The sequence below is a fragment of the Hydra viridissima genome, unplaced genomic scaffold, assembly GCF_058129835.1.
Source record: "Hydra viridissima isolate aposymbiotic clone 2 unplaced genomic scaffold, HvirCarnegie_v1 scaffold_6, whole genome shotgun sequence".
In the NCBI taxonomy this organism is placed as follows: Eukaryota; Metazoa; Cnidaria; class Hydrozoa; order Anthoathecata; family Hydridae; genus Hydra; species Hydra viridissima.
Window position 1 is genome coordinate 11193301 of NW_028324305.1, and position 21430 is coordinate 11214730.

The 21430-nt window shown below is 28.5% G+C and overlaps 1 protein-coding gene and 1 pseudogene across 1 annotated transcript; one reads left to right on the top strand and one right to left on the bottom strand.

Annotated features, from left to right (window-relative positions):
* Nucleotides 1–1382: 1382 nt before the first annotated feature.
* Nucleotides 1383–21098, bottom strand: LOC145190784 (chondroitin polymerizing factor 2, non-catalytic subunit-like). The gene is made up of 7 exons (XM_080067688.2): nt 20225–21098; nt 16259–16481; nt 14846–15121; nt 10322–10481; nt 9349–9516; nt 8640–8835; nt 1383–1923 (listed from the first exon to the last, which is right to left on the bottom strand). The coding sequence occupies exons 1-7, from the start codon at nt 21092–21094 to the stop codon at nt 1522–1524; spliced, it is 2295 nt and encodes a 764-aa protein (XP_079923814.2). The 5' UTR covers nt 21095–21098; the 3' UTR covers nt 1383–1521.
* Nucleotides 11215–12158, top strand: LOC149887011 (uncharacterized; annotated as a pseudogene).
* Nucleotides 21099–21430: the final 332 nt, after the last annotated feature.

A 21430-nucleotide genomic window follows, 5' to 3' on the forward strand; every position in this document is an offset into this window, starting at 1 on the left:
GAAAGAAACTAAGTAACAAAAAAGTCCCAAATTTTGATTGAATTTAAAATTCAGTGGTAGAATCTGGAAAAGAAATAAGATATATATATATTAAGCTTGATTTAAAAAAATTTAAAAACTTTGATATGATTGTAATAGAAGTTTTTGAATGATATTAATACTAAATGGTTTTTAAGATATAAATTATTTCTTCATTTTTTATTTTTTTACTATTTTTCTCAAAGAAAGTGAGCATAAAAACTTCTCAGTGAGCAAAAAAAGTCTCAGGTTGCCTTAAACAGCTGAAGTAGTGTCCTAAACTCTCCCTTTATGCCTCCAATGGGGCCAGATTAGTTTGAAGGAACCATTTCAAAAAAAGTTAAAAAATGACGTAAGTCACATGCATATGTTTTGTTGTAGAATATAATGAAAATTAATTGCTAATTTTTTCTATTTTTCAATCAACAAACTATTTATAAAGAATTGCAGTAAAATATAAGCATTATACAAATTTTGTCCTATAGTGCATCCTCCTGCCTGTTCCCAATATAAAAATAATGGAGAATTCTTTTCATGATAAAATTTAACTAAAGTACTGAGTAATGGAAATAAGAGAACTAAAGCATGGAGATTAGATTTCTTGTTATTGTTAACAGATAAAAATAGCTAAAAACAAAATAGGAAAAAATATAATTTCATTTATATATATTTTATATCATATTCTTTTAGTTTCTTAGTTTTCCTGAATATTAATAATAAATATAAACACCTACAAATTTAAAGATATAAAATATATTAGCACTACTATTGTCTTGTAGTGCATAACAAAGCACCCATGCCAATATAAATATAAAAATAATACAACACCAATATAGATAGAAACGTTTATACCATACTTAATACCAAATAAATAATCTGCATTGTACAACAGCAGCATGTAATATCTGCCATATTTAAAGCTTGTAAAATAACATCTTTTAATACTCTAAAAATTGCAAGTAAATTCGCAATTAAACAGTTAATTATAGATTTAAAACAACTAAAAGCCATAATGAAGTCTTGTTTTAATTTTTTTTAAAAATTTCAATTTAGAAACATGCTAAAGTAAATTTCTTTTATTCATAACAGTTTTTATAACAATCATTATTGTTATTATACTTTACATTTTAATAAATATAACAATTTAAATAGAAATAGAAAATAATATTTCGTTGACTGTAATCTCCACCTTAATGTTTGTAAATAGACAAATAAAAATAAAGTTAAATTATTACAAACTAATAAAGAAAACAGTTGACAAAGTAAAAGATAATAAAATATATCTGAGAAAACAAAATAACAGGTGCAAATCTAATTTAAACTCTAAAAAAATGTGCTTCACAAAAGGAAACATTTAAAAAAAGTTTTTTTGAGAAACAAAAATATTTATTGCTAATTTAAAACTATTTATAACATGATCTAATTAAGTTCACTCAGTTCAATTATGACTGATTTAAATTCATTTTTCAAAATGCTTTTAAAAAATAAATCTTTTAAATATATCTAATTAGATCTTTCATTTTGAAAAATAATCTGAGCTAGCTGAATACGAGAGCCAGTTCTTGGACCAGCTTCAGCAACGCATTTAGAGTAATGGATAGTATCTGAGACATTACATGTAACTGGAGTATAACGACGCCTAAGATCAGAATCTACTGCTCTGAATACTGATAAATGAGACTTCTTAAAAATTTCAAGCAAGTTGCTATTGGGTTGATTTTCATCAAGAAAATCATTAAGCAGCATTCGAATATCTTTATAATCTTTATTGTTAAAGCATGCAACATCGTCTGTAGATCTATCCCAAAATCCATTGTTACGGTGTATGTCTACAAAAGCTGGTTGATGTTTTGTTTTATAAACTAGCAATGGATTAAATTCAGCAAATGGAATTGGAAAGAAAACCTGAAACATAGAAGGTAAAAAATTAAAATTTTTAAAAAAAAAATTATTCTTTTAATTTTTAAACCATTTTTTAAGAACACAAAAAGATTTATATAGTCAGGTTCCTATATAGTTTATAATAATAAAATACCACCCAACATTATTGCAAACATGTTGAGTGCTGTTTATTTTTTGTTTTTATCATTATTTATGTTAACTATGCAGAACTTTTTTTTTTTCTTACACTGATTAGTCAGGAATAAGTCCACAAGCTTAATGAAATGGTGTGCATTTCACTCCAAGCTTTATAAATTTCTGTGAGAATATCATGTTTGTTGGATTTTTTTCTTCAAGTTTTCTATTTAAATGGCCCCCAAGACTTTCAATCGGGTTAAGATCTGGACTTTGTGATAGCCTCTATAAGATGTGAACACCCTTTGATAGAAGTATTCTTTGGACAAATTTTGGGATATATTTTTGGTCAATCTCTCCACATGCAAACTAAAAGAGCCATTTTTTTCAAATGACACATTAAGCTCTGCATGTGGAGACATGATCATGATTAAGGATACAGTCAATACTAAATCTTTTGATATCCAATAGTTTTGGTTGGTAAACTTGATTTTCCATATTTCACTAGTTTTATCAAATTAATGTTTAGGAGCTTTTTGAAGATGCTAATAGGTGATAACTAAAGCATGTGACTAATTTTAAAAGAACACATGATTTAAATCAAACTATTTTGTCCTAGAAAAAAAAACATTTTTAAAATTCTCAGTTTTTAACACATGCTGTTTGAATGATAGCTTTATATACTTTGCATTTATTACAGTATAAGTAATTCTTTCTATTGAATTATGAAATTTTACCTTTGATTTGATAATAGAAATATGACTTATAAAGCTTTTGTCTGCAAAAAGTTTTTTTTTTTTTAAAACTCAATTTTAATTACACAAATTGAATAACTTCTTACTTTTCCATTTTTATGGCATAAGTAATTTCTATCAAATCTTTCAAATAGAACTTTAATTTATATCAACCATAAGTATTTTTGTGGTGGTGGTTAGTAGAACTTTCAAATTTGTGTTTTTATCAAGTTTCTGGGAAACTGCTGTTGCTCATTTAGTTTGCACATCAAGTGACAACAAAACTCACTAGTTTGAAAATGCCAAATACAATAAAATCACATGAAGAATGCAGGAAGACTGCGTGTATGCTTTGTATGAAAAAGTGTACTTGAAGTCTTAAACCATTTCTGATTGAAAGAATCAAAGAGCATTATTCGTGTCAAATTAACTTTTATGATGCAAGAGCGCCTGAAGGCATTTGTGACAGTTGCAGAATTTTTCTTCAAAGAAAGCACAATGGAGGGAATATCAGTCTTACAACTCTTTTTCAGTTTTCAACAATAGTCATTCACCCCACTACAAGGTGTCAGATTTGTGATTGCCTGATCTAAAAATTTGGCCATATAAAGCTGAATGAAAAACACCCCTTAGAAAATTTGAACACTTCTCAATCTGCAAAAGTTGAAAGACGATGCTCATTTTGCTTGACAGTAATTGGAAAAGGATTGACACATAATTGCATTCAATATACCTTCAGAGAAAACATGATCCAACTTGCTTTAGCAGACCCCACAGTAGGTGAACAAATTGCATCTTCAGGTATCACTTCTAAAGATGCTTCACCACATGGAACTATCAGAGTCACACAGGCAAAAGGTGGTAGACCTCTTCCTCTTACACAAGGTAATGTTTTAAGCTAACATTACTTTGAAATATTTTATGAGATGGATTTGAGAAAAATAGAAAACATTTTATTTTTGCTTCAATACAAGTTATTTCTTCTAAGATTGAAAATAAAAGAATTATTTATTATTCATTATTTCAAACTCTTAGTTTTAGAAAATACAAATAATATCTTAAATATGTCCACTATTACAAAAATACTTCAATGTAATTCTAGGTCCTTTTTGCTCAAAAAACCTTTTTGGTAGTAAGCCAAAGCTGAGAGCAGAGGATTTAGTGCAAATTCAGTCAAACACAGGGATGTCTAATTCAGGCATTAAAAAACTTGCCACCACTCTGAATCAAGTTACAAAATCACCAGTTGCTGAACCAAATTATAGAGCAAAGTTTATGCAACTTGGAAGTCAACTTACCAATTATTTTTCTCAGAGTGCAATTGATATTTCCCTGGATCAAACAAAAACAAGGCAACAAATTGTTGTACACTGCAAGAATCTTAAAGAGATTCAAAATGCGATCTTGACACAGAGAAAAATATACTCAGAACATCTTGTCAAGCTGGGGTTGGATAATAGTGGTGGCTTTTTCAAAATCAGTCTGGGCATTCATGAGCTCAATACAAATAGTCCCATTCCATGCCCACCCCAGCAAAAAGACCTTGACTTGCCAAACTGCAGCAGACAGTAGTGTAAAACAATAACTTCTTGTTGCAGTTGCTGAAGATTTACCAGAAAATTATGATAATGTTAAGAAACTTTTGACCTTGTTCTGTCCTGAAAATGTTCCATTTTTTGTGTCATGTGACTTGAAATTGGCAAACATTCTCTGTGGTTTGCAGTCAGTGTCACCCATGTACATGGTGTGACACTGAGTTGCGAAATTTGGAAAATTGTGGAAATCTTCATACATTTGAATAACTTTGAAATTGCTTTGAAGCTTTCAAAGCTGCTGGAAAAGACATGAAAAAAGCAAAAGATTTCAATAATGTAGTCCATGAGCCTCTTATCTCTAAGTCAAATAGCAAACTTGTGTTTGACTTGATTCCACCCATGGAACTACATCTTCTTCTGGGAGTGGTGAACCTCCTCTACAAAGCATTGAAAGACAGGTGTCAAAGGCAGAAGAATGGCCTACTGCACTTCACATTAAAATCCAGCCTTTTCATGGAAGTCACTTTGCAGGAAATGACTGCCACAAACTACTGAAAAACATTGATGTGCTTCAAAGGCTTGGTGAACAGAATTGTGTTTTCCAAATTTTTGGCATCATTGACACTTTAAAAAAATTCGGAAAAGTTGTTTCTTCCTGTTTTGGAACATCTCTTGATGAGAACTATGCCCAAGAATTACTGAATTTAAGAGCTCATTTACAGACTTAGAAAGGGTAAGTGTGACTCCCAAAGTTCATTCTGTGTTCTATCACATTGCACCATTCATTGAAAAACAAAAAGAGCCTCTAGGTAAGTTCAGTGAACAAGCAACCGAATTTCTTCATCACAGCTTTCATTCTCACTGGGAGCGATACAAAAGAGCAAACAGCCATCCTGAATATGGAAAATGGCTACAACTCTGTGTTGTGGACTATAACAGTAGACATTTGTAAATTGCAATAGAAATAGTCCAAATATGCAACATAAATTTTATGGCCATTTGTGTTTGTCATTGATCTTTACTAGAAAGGTGCATTTTCAAACTAGTGAGTTTTGTTGTCACTTGATGTGCAAACTAAATGAGCAACAGCAATTTCCCAGAAACTTGATAAAAACACAAATTTGAAAGTTCTACTAACCACCACCACAAAAATACTTATGGTTGATATAAATTAAAGTTCTATTTGAAAGATTTGATAGAAATTACTTATGCCATAAAAATGGAAAAGTAAGAAGTTATTCAATTTGTGTAATTAAAATTGAGTTTAAAAAAAAAAAAAACTTTTTGCAGACAAAAAGCTTTATAAGTCATATTTCTATTATCAAATCAAAGGTAAAATTTCATAATTCAATAGAAAGAATTACTTATACTGTAATAAATGCAAAGTATATGAAGCAATCATTCAAACAGCATGTGTTAAAAACTGAGAATTTTAAAGATGTTTTTTTTCTAGGACAAAATAGTTTGATTTAAATTTTTGCATTTTTGATATCAGGGGTGTGTATATATCACTCCCTCCAGAGGGTTTCTCCGGAACATCAAGCTGGGGTTACAGCCTTCTTGGACCATATGTGAGAACTTTACTCCCTTAATTTAATAGACAAAAATGAAAATAGCAATTATTAAGGAATTTATATAAGTAAAACTTGAAAAATTTAATGACTACAAAGTTGTGGCTAATTTAAATAGTTTATATTAAAAAATGTTTTTTAAAACATTATATCAGGTTTAAAAATTTTGTTTGAAAAACAAAACATTAGTTTTTAGAGGTCGGAATTAAACAAAAACATTTTAAAATAGTGCAGTTAAGCATCATTTACAAAAAAAAAAATAAGCTGAAAAAAATGTTTGAAGCATCTACCACCTCTACATCAAGCAATACTGAAATAAGAAAACAATTAACATCATTTGAAACTTTTTTTAAAAAAAGTTTGGGATATTAATGAACATAGAGCAATCAAAATCCACAATGACAATAGAGAAATTATGGAATTGGACATTCAACCATATACCACTTTAGAAGATCTTTTGAAAGTTAATTGAAGGGATATGTCCTAACTATCAAAAACCCATTAGTAGTGATTTTAGTGAAACTATTGTTCCACAAATATAAGATTAACTATTTAATTCCGCAAAATGTAAAATATCTAAAGCCAATATTGTAGCTGGTGTTAGAGACAATGGTTTTAAGTCAATGTCATGTTTTATACATATAATACAATTATGTTTACATGAAACAAATTTTGTCACAAAAATCTTTCAAATATAGTTTAACTTGTTGCAGAGCTCTTGCAATATTTTCAACATTCACCAACAGCAACAGCAAAATTAGAAGCAATTCAGGAACAAGTTGGTACAAATAAGAAAAGGGTAATTCAAGATATTGAAACAAGATGGAACAATTCCTACAACGATTGAAAGGATCAAAAAGTTCTTTTAGCAACTTACACAGCTGATCATGCTTTAATCTAATTCTTCAGTCATGGGCAATATTAAGTAATATTATGACTCAAAATAAAAAACAAAGAGTTCCTCGCATATCGTAGCAAAGTTACAAAAGCAAGAGGTGGCAAAAAAAAAATACTAAACTAGAAATCAAATATGATATATTTGTATTTTTAAAGATAGTTATTGACAAAACATAGTTCATAATTAAAACTTTGTATGTATGTATGTATGTATGTATGTATGTATGTATGTATGTATGTATGTATGTATGTATGTATGTATGTATGTATGTATGTATGTATGCATGTATGTATGTATGTATGTATGTATGTATGTATGTATGTATGCATGTATGTATGTATGTATGTATGTATGTATGTATGTATGTATGTATGTATGTATGTATGTATGTATGTATGTATGTATGTATGTATGTATGTATGTATGTATGTATGTATGTATGTATGTATGTATGTATGTATGTATGTATGTATGTATGTATGTATGTATGTATGTATGTATGTATGTGTGTGTATGTATGTATGTATGTGTGTACACATACATACATACACACATATGTATTTATGTATGTGTGCATGTATGTGTGTACACATACATACATACACACATACATACATACATACATACATACATACATACATACATACATACATACATACATACATACATACATACATACATACATACATACATACATACATACATACATACATACATATACATGCATGACAAATGTGAAAAGATAATTGATGGAAGAAGGGGTTGGTGGTATAATAGCTGCAAGGAAACTACTTCTTTGCTCCAAAAATAAGAGAAAAAGCTTATAGCAGACAAAAAAACATGAACAATTGATTGTTGATGACTGGAAACATGTTCTTTGGACTAACAACTCAAAGTTCCAAACTTTTGGTTTAAAGAGAAGAGTATTTGTTCAAAGTAAAATTAGTGAACAGATAATGAAAATTAGTGAACAGATGATGAAACAGTGTGGTGTCAATTGTAAAACATGGTGGAGGTAGTATCATGGTATGGGGTTGTTTTGGAGGTAGAGTAATGATGTGGTAAAACTACTGGTGATCATATTAATATAAATGGACTAGTAATGAAAGAAGTATATTTGGGCATTTAAAAAATGCTCAAATATAGTTCTATATACAAATAAATACATTTTTTCCCACACTATTCCATCTAAAGTACTTAAATTGATTTACAATATACAATAAACACCAGTAACTTTTTCTGATTTGCTTTAGATAGAGGTTTTCTTCTAAATATTCTCCTGTGAAATCCTTCATTTCTATGGATTCTTTAATGGTCTCTGCACATTCAGTCTTTCCAGTGGCTATTACAATATTTATATTTAGATTAAGAGCAGATAATTTATGATTAAGTTACTTTTTGAATAAAGTCCTTAAGTGGAGCCATTCTTTTAGAACTATGTAAATTTAGAACTACGTAAATGTTACCAGCATTAAACTAATTACAAATTTTGTTTTTATTACCTATCATATGTTTATTTACAATATATTGTTATTTTCTCATGATACAAATTGTGTAATACAGGACTGACTTTGCTTCAAGTACAACCTTGATGTAGACTTTGTTGCGGAGATTTTGTAACAAATTTCTCAATCTTTTTGCATATTAATTATTTTGTCTTTATATTTGCTTCCCAATGATAATAAATATACTTAATCTTTGTATATGCAGAGTATACAATTTTTATTTCTGTTTTTTTTATAATTACAGCTTTTGTAGGAATGATATAAAGTTTTGTTACCGCATATATACCATGCTTTTAATGTAAAATTATTAATATATACTTAGAAAATAATTCTTTAAAATATTTTTAATTGTGAACACAAACCTGCATCCCATTTACAACATTTACACGACAACGATTAAGGAAGTTAATTGTGAAGTCCACTGCTAAGTTAACCAAGAATATCAAAGCATTTGATGGCAACTTCATTGAAACAATATCCATTAAAAGGGTTGGAGAAGCCTTTTTAACCCCTACCTGCAACCAAGGAAGCTGCGCCCACATGTATGATTGTTTGTATCTTTTTAAGACAATAAAAGCATAAAGTTAGTTTTCACAAGTTTTTTTTAGCAATTCTGAAAGATTATTAAGTTAATAAAAAAAAAAAGTTTAAATTTCCAAAATGGAAAAAATTTATTTGTAAATCTAGATTTAAACTACTTATGCTATCATAAAACAGGAAGAAAACAGTGCTGGTGAGAAAAATTTCTTTTAAGAAACCACTTTACAAAGATATTAAATTTTAAAATAAGAAAGTATTATGGAGATGCAGAAAACATTTTTCACTTAATCTTTTAAATTTTTCAAAAATTCCACTAATCTTTAAAAATTAGTAGAATTAGTTATACTACCAAAAAAAGAAGTATACAAAAAATCAGAAGTCATTCAGGGTTTTTTTTAGAAGTTTTTTAATACACTGTATACATAGCTAAAGCTCTGTAATATTCTAATGAGAATATGAAATGTTTTTTTAATGACAAAATGTTAGACACTATATTAAAAGTTGAAAAATAAAAAATCCTTTTTAATATACCTTGCAATAAGATTTTTAGAATCAAGAAATGGATCATCTTTATCTTCACCTTCAAATTGACCAAAGCGAATGTTTATAAAGACAGTGAGAAGAACAACATTTTCACCAGTTTGTAAACAGACACGTTTGTACATTTGTAGAAAATGCTCATGCTGGGCAACATCTTCTCTACAAAATAGTTGCCAAAAACTGATCTTATAAAAAGACTAAATAATATAAAAATTTAACAAAAACAAAGCACACATCAATTGTACTCCTAACACTTGAAAACTAAACTTGAAAAAAGGTTTTTGGGAGCAGAGGGGGAGGCTTGGAGTGAGTTGTTTTGATTTGAAAAGGGGGAGAAGAGGAGAAAAATTAAAGATCAATATTAGGATCTATGCACAGTACAAGAATTACTGTTTTTATACTTTTTTATTACAATAACTTATCTTTGTTTATGAAAAAAGTGACTTTAAATAAAATGTTTAAGGTAATAATTTAAAGTAAAAGTAGGTTTGTAAAAATTTTCAAGGAGTTAGGTAACAGCTCAAGCAAGTTTATAATAAAGACAACACAAGTTTATAATAAAGCTTAAAAAATAAACTTTTTTTAAAGGAAATGTTAAATAGCTAGAGTAAAAATTTTTATAAATAGTATTGTATAAAATCAGGATTATCAAAAACAAGTTTCAAATTTTTTTTTCTATTACAAACAAAAATATTAGCCACATAGTACTCCAAAATTGGCCTGATAATTGCTTTCAGTTGTCTCACTTGCAAATAGACAAAGCATACTATCTAACAACCTGACAAACTATTGTTTGTTATCTATTGTTATATAACAATTTAACAAAATAATGTTTGTATTGCGACTAAAAATTGAACAAAGTATCAAAATACTCAAGACTTTTTAGTGAAAATCTTTAAATTAGGACTAAATTTTTTATAGAACTTAACAACATATAATTTATAACATTTTTAAACAAACTTACTTGAGAACAGGAAGAATAAGGTGGATTCCTTTCTGCTCTGTAGCTGCTGGCATTTGCAAGGCTTCGATACTTGCAAATGGCTTTAACAAGTTCACTCTTTTCAACTCCTTTACATTGAATCCTTTTCTACCTTCATACATGTCAATAACATATTCTGCTCCTAAGTTTTAAAAATTTTAATAACAATAATCAGTTAGTATCAAAGTTTTCAAAACATAGGAGCAGAATATGTTCTATATGTAACTATATGAATTTATAGTAATCTCAGTTGTATTCAGCTTAAGGGCCACCCAACTGTATATGGTATCGTTTATAACTTTTATTGTGGTATCCTTTATAACTTTTATCTTCAAAAGTTTAGCTCCCAAACCCATATATTATTTCAATCATAAAAAAAAAATCTGTAAAAAAATTTAACTTAATTAGACAACTGTTAGACAACCCTCATTGACCATAAAATATTGAATGTTTACTGTGTGAATTATGTGATTTTGATTTTTGTTTTAGATAAACTTATATTATTAGTTAAAATTATAAGATAATTTTGTTAAGAATAATATATTAGGGTGTGTTAATTTTTAAGGTAAAATGAACTTTTTCAAATTTCGAAAAAAGATTAAAAGTGATATTTTGATAAAAGAAATCATTTTAGTGCTAGCTTGGTAAATTTTGATTCTAAATTCACTTATTTTGGTTATTACCAATAACTTTTAAGTTTTCTTTTTTTTTTTCTTTGAAAATTAATATCATAATAAGACCAAAAGGAAAGCTCCAGAAACATTTTGACATTAAAAATGTCAAAAAGAACAAGGAATGTATTATCTATTAAAATGAGCAATCTTGTAGAAATTGAAAAAGAACTTTATGCATCTGAGCTTCCAACAGCTTGAGATATGCTAAGATACGGTATTTTTTTAAGAGAAATTAATAATAAAAAATATTAGGAACTATACTGTAGATCGTCTAGTAAATGATATGTTACCCACTTTACTCGGCCAATGGTTGAAAGCAAATGCATTTTTTACATCATCTGTTGTTATTCATGAAAAAACAATTTTAAGCTGTTGATTTTAGTATTGGACTTGGTAAAAAAGCTGAAAAAGAAAGATTTAAATAAAACAATTTATATAAACAGCTGCTCTTCATCATTTAAAGATGATAGTGGTCAGAAAACAATCCAAGTTGATAATCAAACTCAATATAAATCTTCTCTGAATCAAAAATGTTTAACTCATAATACTATGAGTATTAAAAATATTGCTCTGGCTAGCATGAGACACCAAACAAGTTTAAACAAGTTTAAACAAGTTTAAGAAGATGCTGAAATAGCTACAGCAGATAGATGCATAGGTTAGAGTGATTGCCATCTTATTATAGATCATAATTAGGTAAAAAGGGCTCAGGAAAAATTGGCAAAAGTATTAGACAATCAGTTTGAGGTAGACTTAGAAAAAAACCCTTGTCTGGTCTTTTTTTTGACAGGAGAGTAGATGCCACAAAATGTCTATAAAGGTAAATAAAAGAATTTTCCTAGTCTCATTAAAGAAGAACATTACTAAGATCTCCGCAACAAAGTCTATATCAAGGTTGTACATCTTTTTTCTTATATTCCAGATATGATCAATAGTAAAAAAAGAGCTGAAACTATTGCAGATCACTTAGTTGACTGGTAAAACAGTAAAAATCAAAATCTCATGGCTATTGGAGGAGATAGCACAAATGTCAATACTGGTAGGGTAGGCGAAGTCATGCAATGGGTAGAAAAAAAAAATTAAATAGAAGATTAGTTAGGATTGTTTGCTGGAAATTGGACCAGTCTGTCACATTAGATGGCTAATAACAACACTTTCATTTTGCAGGATTTGGGTGTCTAATCATGGCCTTACTGGTACAAATCTAGAGAAATTAAAAACAATTGTGAATTTCATTGTTAGTGTTTATATGGTTTAATGGTAAAGTTCAATCAAGTTGGGTTTAGGGACCTAGACAAGTCTTATCAAGTAGAGTTACTTAGAGTAAAATGTTTTAGATATTGTTATGCCAACAATTAGACAATTAGCGTGGTATGCACATTCTGAAGCAATTTTATAATCCATGCTTTAGAGCAAAAATGCAGAAGAAAAACTGTAAACAGAATTCTTAACATACGAGGAGTAGGACATGAGGTAACTCAAATTAGAGATAGTAGTCTCAGAGTAAAAAGAACACCAAAAGTAAATCCTAATGCTAAACAGCTATCAGACCTAATAACATGGAATTTTAGTGTAACAAAGCCTTGAATTACCTACTTTCATACCTCTGCTAGATTCAAAGAGTTTGTAAACTATCATATGGAAGTTCCTCACTGCACTTCTCATACACATTCAGTTGAAAGATGTGTCTTTCAACTGAATGTGTATGAGAAAATTAGGAATAATAGGAATATTTTTCTTGCTTAAGTGTACATTTAAATCTGGCTTCTGTTCCTTTGATTGTGCATTAATTGATAAATTAAAAGGAATAGGGTGCATCAAAAGCCTCATGATTTTTAAATTTGCAGAACATGTTTGTCTCTAAAATATTTTCATTCCATCTGCTGAAATAAAATTTACAGCAAAGTTTTGGATTAAACATCATTTAGGGAGCCCACCACCTATTTGAAATTTTGCATTCTTGAATGACAATTTATTTATAATAAGTTTCTGATTCATTGTATATACTATCTATTATCTTGGATAGATTCTAGAGTTCTAAAAAAAAATCATATAAGTTTATCATCTTTTATTGAGCTTCTTTTTTTATTTTACTTTTACTTAAAGTTTATATGAATAAAAAAATTGAATTCAAAAGAAAAATTGCATACACATAGATTTAAAAATTGTTCAGTTATTTTGCAACTCTTTTGCTTTTTTGCAAATTTGGTTGCTGCTTTCTATGATGATAGTATCTTTTATTTTTTTCAACTTCTTCTGTTAGAACTGTGGATCTAGCTGCAGTAAAACATAAACTATGAGTCTGACTCAATAAGATCTGAAAAGGCTATTAATCAGACTTGTGGACAGGCTAATAATTGAAACTTTGGTTTGCTAAATGTTATACCAAACCTTGCCCTAGGTGATTTTAGATCCATTTTAGGCTTGATGACTAGCAATTGATCTGCAAGAGATTGTCCTCAGCGATTGTTTTCAATTATTATTGATGAACTTCTTTTATTTAGTAGTCTTAGCAGAAGAAGGAGTGGCATCCAGAGCTTCCATTTTTGAAGGAGTAAGAAATATGTTCTTATAAGTGAAGCTTCCATAATCCATTTTAGATCTTTAATTGTTTCTAATGATATTAACAACTGTTACATTTAGAACAGCTTTGACAGCTAGTAATTATTTTATTTATTCTTTAAAAACATTTGTTTAGATTATGTTTAAAAAACAAAACAGATTCCAAAAATACAAAATGAGCTAAAGAATCTAGCTTCTGTTTTATGTCTGATGACATCTATTGAATGAGTAATTGAAATCTTAGATAGCAGAGGCAATTAGAGATAAATAATAACACCAAGGATATTAAAATGTATGAGAATTTTTTTATTCATTGAATTTGAAGAGAATCTATAGTAACAAAATAAATTCAGACAATAGTGTCAGCAATCTGAGAATTATAATTTTGAGGTGGACCCTCTAAATAAACTTGGAATTTTAAAAAAATTTCAAGGAACACTATTAAGAACTAATGGAATGTTTAACATAGGCAGAGTATATTTTTTTTCAGAAGGGAAGGTTTGATACACCCAGGGAGAAAATATAATTTCAATTCATTTCAAGTATTTAGTTCCCTAAACTGTGGCTCTATCCTTGATTGATTTTCAGAAAGTGTTCAGTTAAATATGGCTGAAGTTATGCTGGAAGCAGACAAAGATGAATAAGTGGTAGAAGAAATTGCTAATTATGCACCAAAATATATAATAATTAACAATAATAGTTAACAACTAATTATGCACCAAGAAAATTTTTAAAACATGGAATTTTTATCTTTTGCAACTTCTGAGAAAAAAACTTATATTACAAAGTTTTCTCTAAGTACTGATTTCCATGACAAATACTCTTTAACAATAGCTGCTGTGATGTTGCATAGTGAGATCTCAAACTTATTCAGGATTACAATTACATTCTTACAAAAGATGAAACTGAAAAGAAATTTGTTTTACTGATATATCACTGATAATTCTTAAATATTTAATGTGATTCCAGAAATTTTTTATATTATTATTTGAGTAATTTCATTCAGTATGCTTTTAGGTAAATGCTTGGACTGCCTGGATGTGTCCATATAAACTAACTCAGGAAGGAAAAAGAAAATGGTTGAGATATGCAAGATAGGGGAAGTTTTTTTAGTGGAAAAAATGGTTATGTATACCATTTTTTAATGGAATTAAAGATTGTGTATACCTATTATTCCAACTTCAAGGCATTTGAGAGTCACCTAACAATTGTCCAAATAGATACTTATCCAACTATATTACTTTAAAAGGATATTTTATAAACTATTTGCCTCTTTGAGGATCTAATCTACGATAACCATTAACCAATTCATAATGGTGCTGTGAAGCAGGGCCATGCTGATACTGCAATGCTTGTTGAGCAACCTTTAATATATCAGTAATATCTTTTTTATTGGCAGAATCATATTCGGAAACTGGCTCAGTATCTGTGTGCCCATACAGATATTTATGATCAAAGTACATCCACTCAATAACTTCAAATCTTGATAAGGGTTTGAAAGGATGTGGAAACCCAATAGGCCAATGAAGTAATTTCTCAGGAACACCTAGGAAAAAAATACCATTTGTTTATGCACGTGAAAATTCACAGTAAAAAAGAATCACCCTACAAAAGTAATCAATAAGAATCAACTCAGCTATTTAAAGCCTGAATCTACTTAATGTTGTTTATCAGTACTTTAGTCTTTAAAAAGCTACATTTCACTAAAGCAACCATTTCACTAAATACTAAAAAAAAAGTAAAAAGTTGGTTCAAATTTGACTTTTGCTATCAATATCCAAGCAAATTTATTTTTGAAAAATCAATCAATGGTGCAGTTTTATGGAAAGACAAAATGTGATACAAGTATGCAGATTTTGTAATTTCATTCACTTACATTCAATAGAAATTACTGTTTAAATGATGAAACAATAACTATTATGAAAGTACATACAACTTTTATCATGTACTAGTCTATGCTTTTACTAGCTCACTAGCCATATTAACTTATCTGCACTATTCTGTTCTCACTTGAGTGGATACCTATGGTACAAATGAAGCCAAATGTGATTAGTAAGGCAAAAATGCTGATTAAGCTTTTTATTTTAGTCTCAGTTTTATTTTGATGATATTGTTATGTTTACCAGTGTCAAGTGGTCAAGTGATTCTTTTAGTTACATAATATTAGTATGATATAAAGCTATTTAATTTTTCTTTTTTAAATAAAATTTTAATGATTGAGAAGTTATCTAGTTACAATCAGGCAAATATGCCAAACCCAGAAGAGATGAAGTAATGACCAAAAACTGGCAAAAAGTTATCTAACAGTCTCTGTGTTCTTGTAAAAGAGAAAATTAACTCTTGTCATTAACCTTGTTACTATTTAAAAACTTTGCAGGGATTGTTTTCTCTTTTACAAAAACACCAACAGGCTGTATATAACAGACCCCAAATTAAGTGCCTTTTAAGACCTAATGTCTATGTACAGTTAAAAGAGTTTAAATCTTTTGAATAGCATAAGAGCATCAGATGAATACTTTTTTTTTCCTATATTTTTTTGTCTATCCAAAGAACAAATAAAATTTTATAGATACAAACATAAAGAACTAAAAGATAATATTTCTAAAAAATGTGTAAAATGAAAAAATAAATAGATAAGAAACCTAAAGATTAATTGTAGTTAAAATAAAACAAAACAAATTACCTTCGGGTAATTTTTCTCTTATATTGATTATTTTTTGTTGAAGATTATTAATGTCTTTAAAAGTTCCATGTAAGTTTTTCAATGTAAAATGTTTATCGATTTCAACCATCTCACGAGCAGATTTTACAGGATAAAGCAGCAGTGCCATATTGATATTTTCATTGTGTGAAACAGTTTCAATTGTGAAAGGATTCAACTTATCAACAAGAAACAAATCTTTAACCTGTGAAGAAAAGATAATGACCAATTTTATTTTATTATTTTTTTTTTTCTAGAAAAATTTTCTTAAATAAATCTTGCATTAGGATGTACATGCTAAAACATGGAATTACATTTTTAAATGTTGCCAAAAATAATAAAACAAATCATAAAAGAACTGTGATAAATCAAAACTGTTGTAACAGCAATAAACATCAAAAATAATATTTAAAACATCTCCTATATTCTTTTTAGTAATCATCCGTTTTTAATTGATTTAACAAAATTGTTTCAAATTTTGTTTGGAAGTCTTTTTCAAATAGTATATAGCTCTTGCTTTAGGCTACGTATACACCATATTCAGAGCTTGACTAATTCTTTGTCTATCCAACCCCAAATAGATTTGATTAGATTCAAATCTAGTGATTGAGCTGGTAAGGCCATTAAATTCATTTCATTCAAGCTTTTACTGAGCAAACTGTGTGGACAGAAGCCATACCTTATTAAATCTACCACATTCATTTTAATTAATCAGAATGTCTGCTGATGGAACCATGCAGTTCTTTTGTGTCTCTATGTCGATGCATTGTTTGATTCAAACTGTCAATTTAGAACTTTTTGCACCAAGTTTTTTTTAAAAGAACTTGATAGAACTGAATTATTTAAAAAAGTAATGAACTAATAAACTTTTAAATGACATAAGAGAAATAGATTTCTTATCATACAAAAAAAATGCATGCTACTTTTTTATGTTTTGAATTCCAGAAGTTTTAAATTAATTATATAGCTAGATCTTTTTTTTTCCTAATATTGTTTGTTTGAAAGAGTTTTTTTTTTACTTTGAAATGAGATCTAACTTTTTTAAAATCATTATTTTTTTAAATATTTTATTTGTAATTAAAATCTAAATAATTATTATTTCATCTGCTAAAGGAAAGCTGAAGTTTAGTAGTTCACAATGACTGTTGAAATAAAATTGTATTTTTAGTAAAAGATGCAATGATGTCTGAATTTGGTCAAATAGCATAATAGACAGTAAGAATTTAGATTTAATGATGGGGATTCAGGTTCTTTCTGTCACTATTGCAACATTAATAAAAAAGATTCAAGGGTCTCACAATAACTTTGGAATGTTTCACTTTTGAAAAAACTATGATCAAGTTTTGCCTACATAGCATAAATTGGAAGGCAGATAAGTTTTCTTATCAAGATAGTGTTAGAAAAACATAGTGTCATGCACCATTGGTAGAATATGATGTTTTTTAAGATGCTTCATCAAAAGTTAAGGGATTGTTTAAAGGGACCATTTAGTTATAGGTCAGACCCATAGAGGGATAGAAGACAATCAGGTTAAAAAAGCCTTGAAATATGCTAAGATAGAGCTAACAGAACGTGTTAGAATTGTGACAGGTAATCTTCTAGCACAACTTCAAGTGAAGGTAATACAAAGATCAACAAAAAGTGTAATATTCTACATGGTCGGGATTCAGCATGTTGATTTAAATAAAACTGTTAATGTGAACAAAGTGTAGATTGCAGTATATGACCTAATAATCATTGGCAAACAAAGTTATGATTGACAATGGTGCCCCCAAGTGTACATCAGATATGTGCACATTCACAGGACACATATCTGATGTACACTTGCAGGCACCATTGTTTCTCTGCTGACAGCAGAGAAACGGATTGTTAAGTTCTCAGAATAGTCTTGTAAAAGTTGGAACAAACATTAAAAATCATCCCTAGCCCTAATGCAAAGCGCAGACAAATGACTATCAAGCTAAACACTTTCAACATTTTTTGTCAAGTAAAAACTCATCCTTTTGTTGTTGATAACAGATTTTAACTCATCTATTGACAATGTTTTAAAGTCAGACACAATATTGCAAAGCATATCAAATTACTATGGTTGCAAAAAACATGATTCATAACTGTTTTACATAAATGTTGTTAAAATGAATATTAAATTCTTAAAAAATCTATTTTTAGATATAAACATCATCCAGATTATAATTTTGACCTAAAATATGAGATCCAAGACTTAAAATACCATACACTAAACATATCAAATAATCTGGCTAGTAGCATGCTGGTAAAAGCACTCAGACTTTTTATTTGAGCTCCATGACAAAAATATCATATATTAGATGTATCAAATGGTGGCATTATGAAGTTATGAAGGTTTTAAATTTAATCTTGCTAACTAGTAAGACCCAATAGTATGCTTCTTCATGATAAAATATAAAACTCCCAAAAATTTCAGTCAACTTGGTTGATAAATGTAGCCTTTATGAATTGTTCCCAAAAATAAGGATTCTGAGTATACTGTACTTTGATACATAAAAGAAGCAAGTGAAAATTTAACTATAAGTGTCAGTAGAATATTTTAAGTGTTAGTATAAACAAATCCTTAAAGAAGTATCCAAGAACATCTACATGTGAAACATGCAAGATGCTTAACATTTTTCATATTGAAGGAAATTCATCTTCAGAGCTGATTATAAAAATTAAATACAAACATTTTTCATATACTAAAGAAGGAAATTCATCTTCAGAGCTGATTATGACAATTAAATACAGATTGTCTTAAACCATATAGAACTTAGTTAAAAAAAAACTTATACTTCCAAAAAAACAATGGCTTTCTGTGTGGCTTTCTTGCATAAATACATAGTTACAGTAAAAAACTCTCTATGATTGGTGGAGCAACAGTTTCCTCTGGATGACCTATTTTGTAATTTGGTGATCTCATTTCAAGCTCTAACTAAGAAGCTCCAAAAAGTGAGTTAGTACACTATAGCTTAAGACAATTTATGTGTAGTTCAAATATATTTTTTCAAATTAATTAATTAATTCTGTTATTTACAGAAAAACATTCTGAATTGCATGTTTATAGATGATGAGAAAGATAAATGAGATAAATATAAATCAAACTAAAATCAAATGAATCTCAACAACAAAAATAAAATCTTTTTACCCAAGATTACTCAAAACAATACGAAGATCAACTTGTTTTTAAAAGTGGAAAAGATTTAGTACAAGTATCTTAAACTGAAATTGAGCCTTCTATTACAATTTCCATTTCATCTGCTGATAAGATAATTAGCAGAAGCTCTATAGTATATAAATCTTTGTAACAACTTTAAGTCAGCTAAACTGTAAAATCTGTTATTGAAGCATCAAAGCAAATTTATAGTCCCAAAAAAAAGCATATCTATGCTCTATAAACAAAAACAACAAACTCTGGGTGTTACGTTTTATTTAACAAGTATTGTTAACTAATGCAAAAATAAAAATGTTAAAAACTGTAAAAAAAAGTTTTAATGATTTTGAGTTACTTAAAAATTAGAAGTTAAGCTTTTTGTCTGTTTTTTCTGTTGCCAAAAGTCTCTTGTGAAGTTATATTAAACATGTTAACTTAATTGTAAATTTTGACAATTTTTTGCTTTTTTTTAGATGCTCAAACCAGTTTTAAACTTTAATGAAAAAGTATTCTAAAACTGTGCACATAAAATCCTCTACAGCCATACCAAATTTTATTTTAAAAAAACTTAACTCTATGGAATTGAAACTAATATACCATTTAAGCATATAATTTACCATAAAAAATTTGTGTCATAAAATCAATAATAAAGTGAAAAAGATCTAACATTTGATAAATGCAAAAGAGATATTGAGTATTATTTAACATGTTACAGTGAAAGTTTTAAAAAAATCATTAACTGTGAGGTGCATTGTTAGATGGCTAAAGTAAAGGATAGCTCATACCTCTTTATCATGTATACAGTCTATTTTTGAAGTTCTAAAAAATGACTCTCCAATAGCCTCACCAATATGTATATTGGTTTTCACTGGAAGACTTTCAAACTTCAATAATGTAGCTCTACTTATTATAAAACCACTTTGATCATCACAGTAAAATCCAGGGGGCTCATTTTTAGAATTACCTGATGGAAGAGCAATACTTTGGCTTTTAAGGATTGGGTATCCAATGTAAAGATCAGCTGAGCTATTTAGAGAATGCAAGAACTTTAGCATATCATTAGAGCGAATATAAACTTCATCACTGACCAACATAAACCAGCTATAGCTATCAATAAAGTGGTCCTTCATATATTGTAAAATTCGAAAAGAAAATTCACTTTTAGTAGACTCTTCAGTAATGTCTGACAACTGTACTACGTTCAGATTTAGTTTAGTGTTATAGTGCTCATGAAAATTTAAATTTTTTGAGTAAACAGTGAAAAAAACCACACGAGGTAAATATGGTAGCCAAGTGTTATTAATAGCTATCCCATAAGACATGAGTCGTTCTTCAGTTGTCATAACTGCAACAATAAATTGAAAACGAAATCCAAGCTCACTATATACAAAATAAGGACGAAAATCATAGTTAAATCGTGTTGACTTAGGTTTTACATAAACTGGAGCAGAGGTATATTGATTTTCAATTTCTTCTGTTGGTTTAGTTAATTGCTTTTGAAGAACAGTTTCTGATTTAATAGAAGAAACACAAGTATCTTTATATAAAGGAATATAGAAAATAGAAACAACACAACCAAGAAGTATACCAATAAGAAATGGTATGTATTGCTTTACACGGAAATTTCTTCTCATTGTAATAATTTCAGATTTCATCTTTTCTAAACATAATTTAAATTAAATTTAGATTTAAAAAAATTAACTAACTTAGCCAACTGGTAATTATTTAGATAAAATAATATGATTGGTTGAATGATTTTAAATTTTATAGTTAGAAATCACCTATTAGAGCTTTTATAGGAAACAGCACATATGAATAACAGCAATGAAACAGCTATATTAAACTATAAAACTTAAAATCTTTTTGGTAAGAACCTAAAACTTATATATAAAAATCTTCTTTATTTGCAATTATTTTTTAGAAGAATTCTATTATCCATTAATTCTATTACACATAAATCTATATCTTAGCTATTATTACAGAAACTTGAG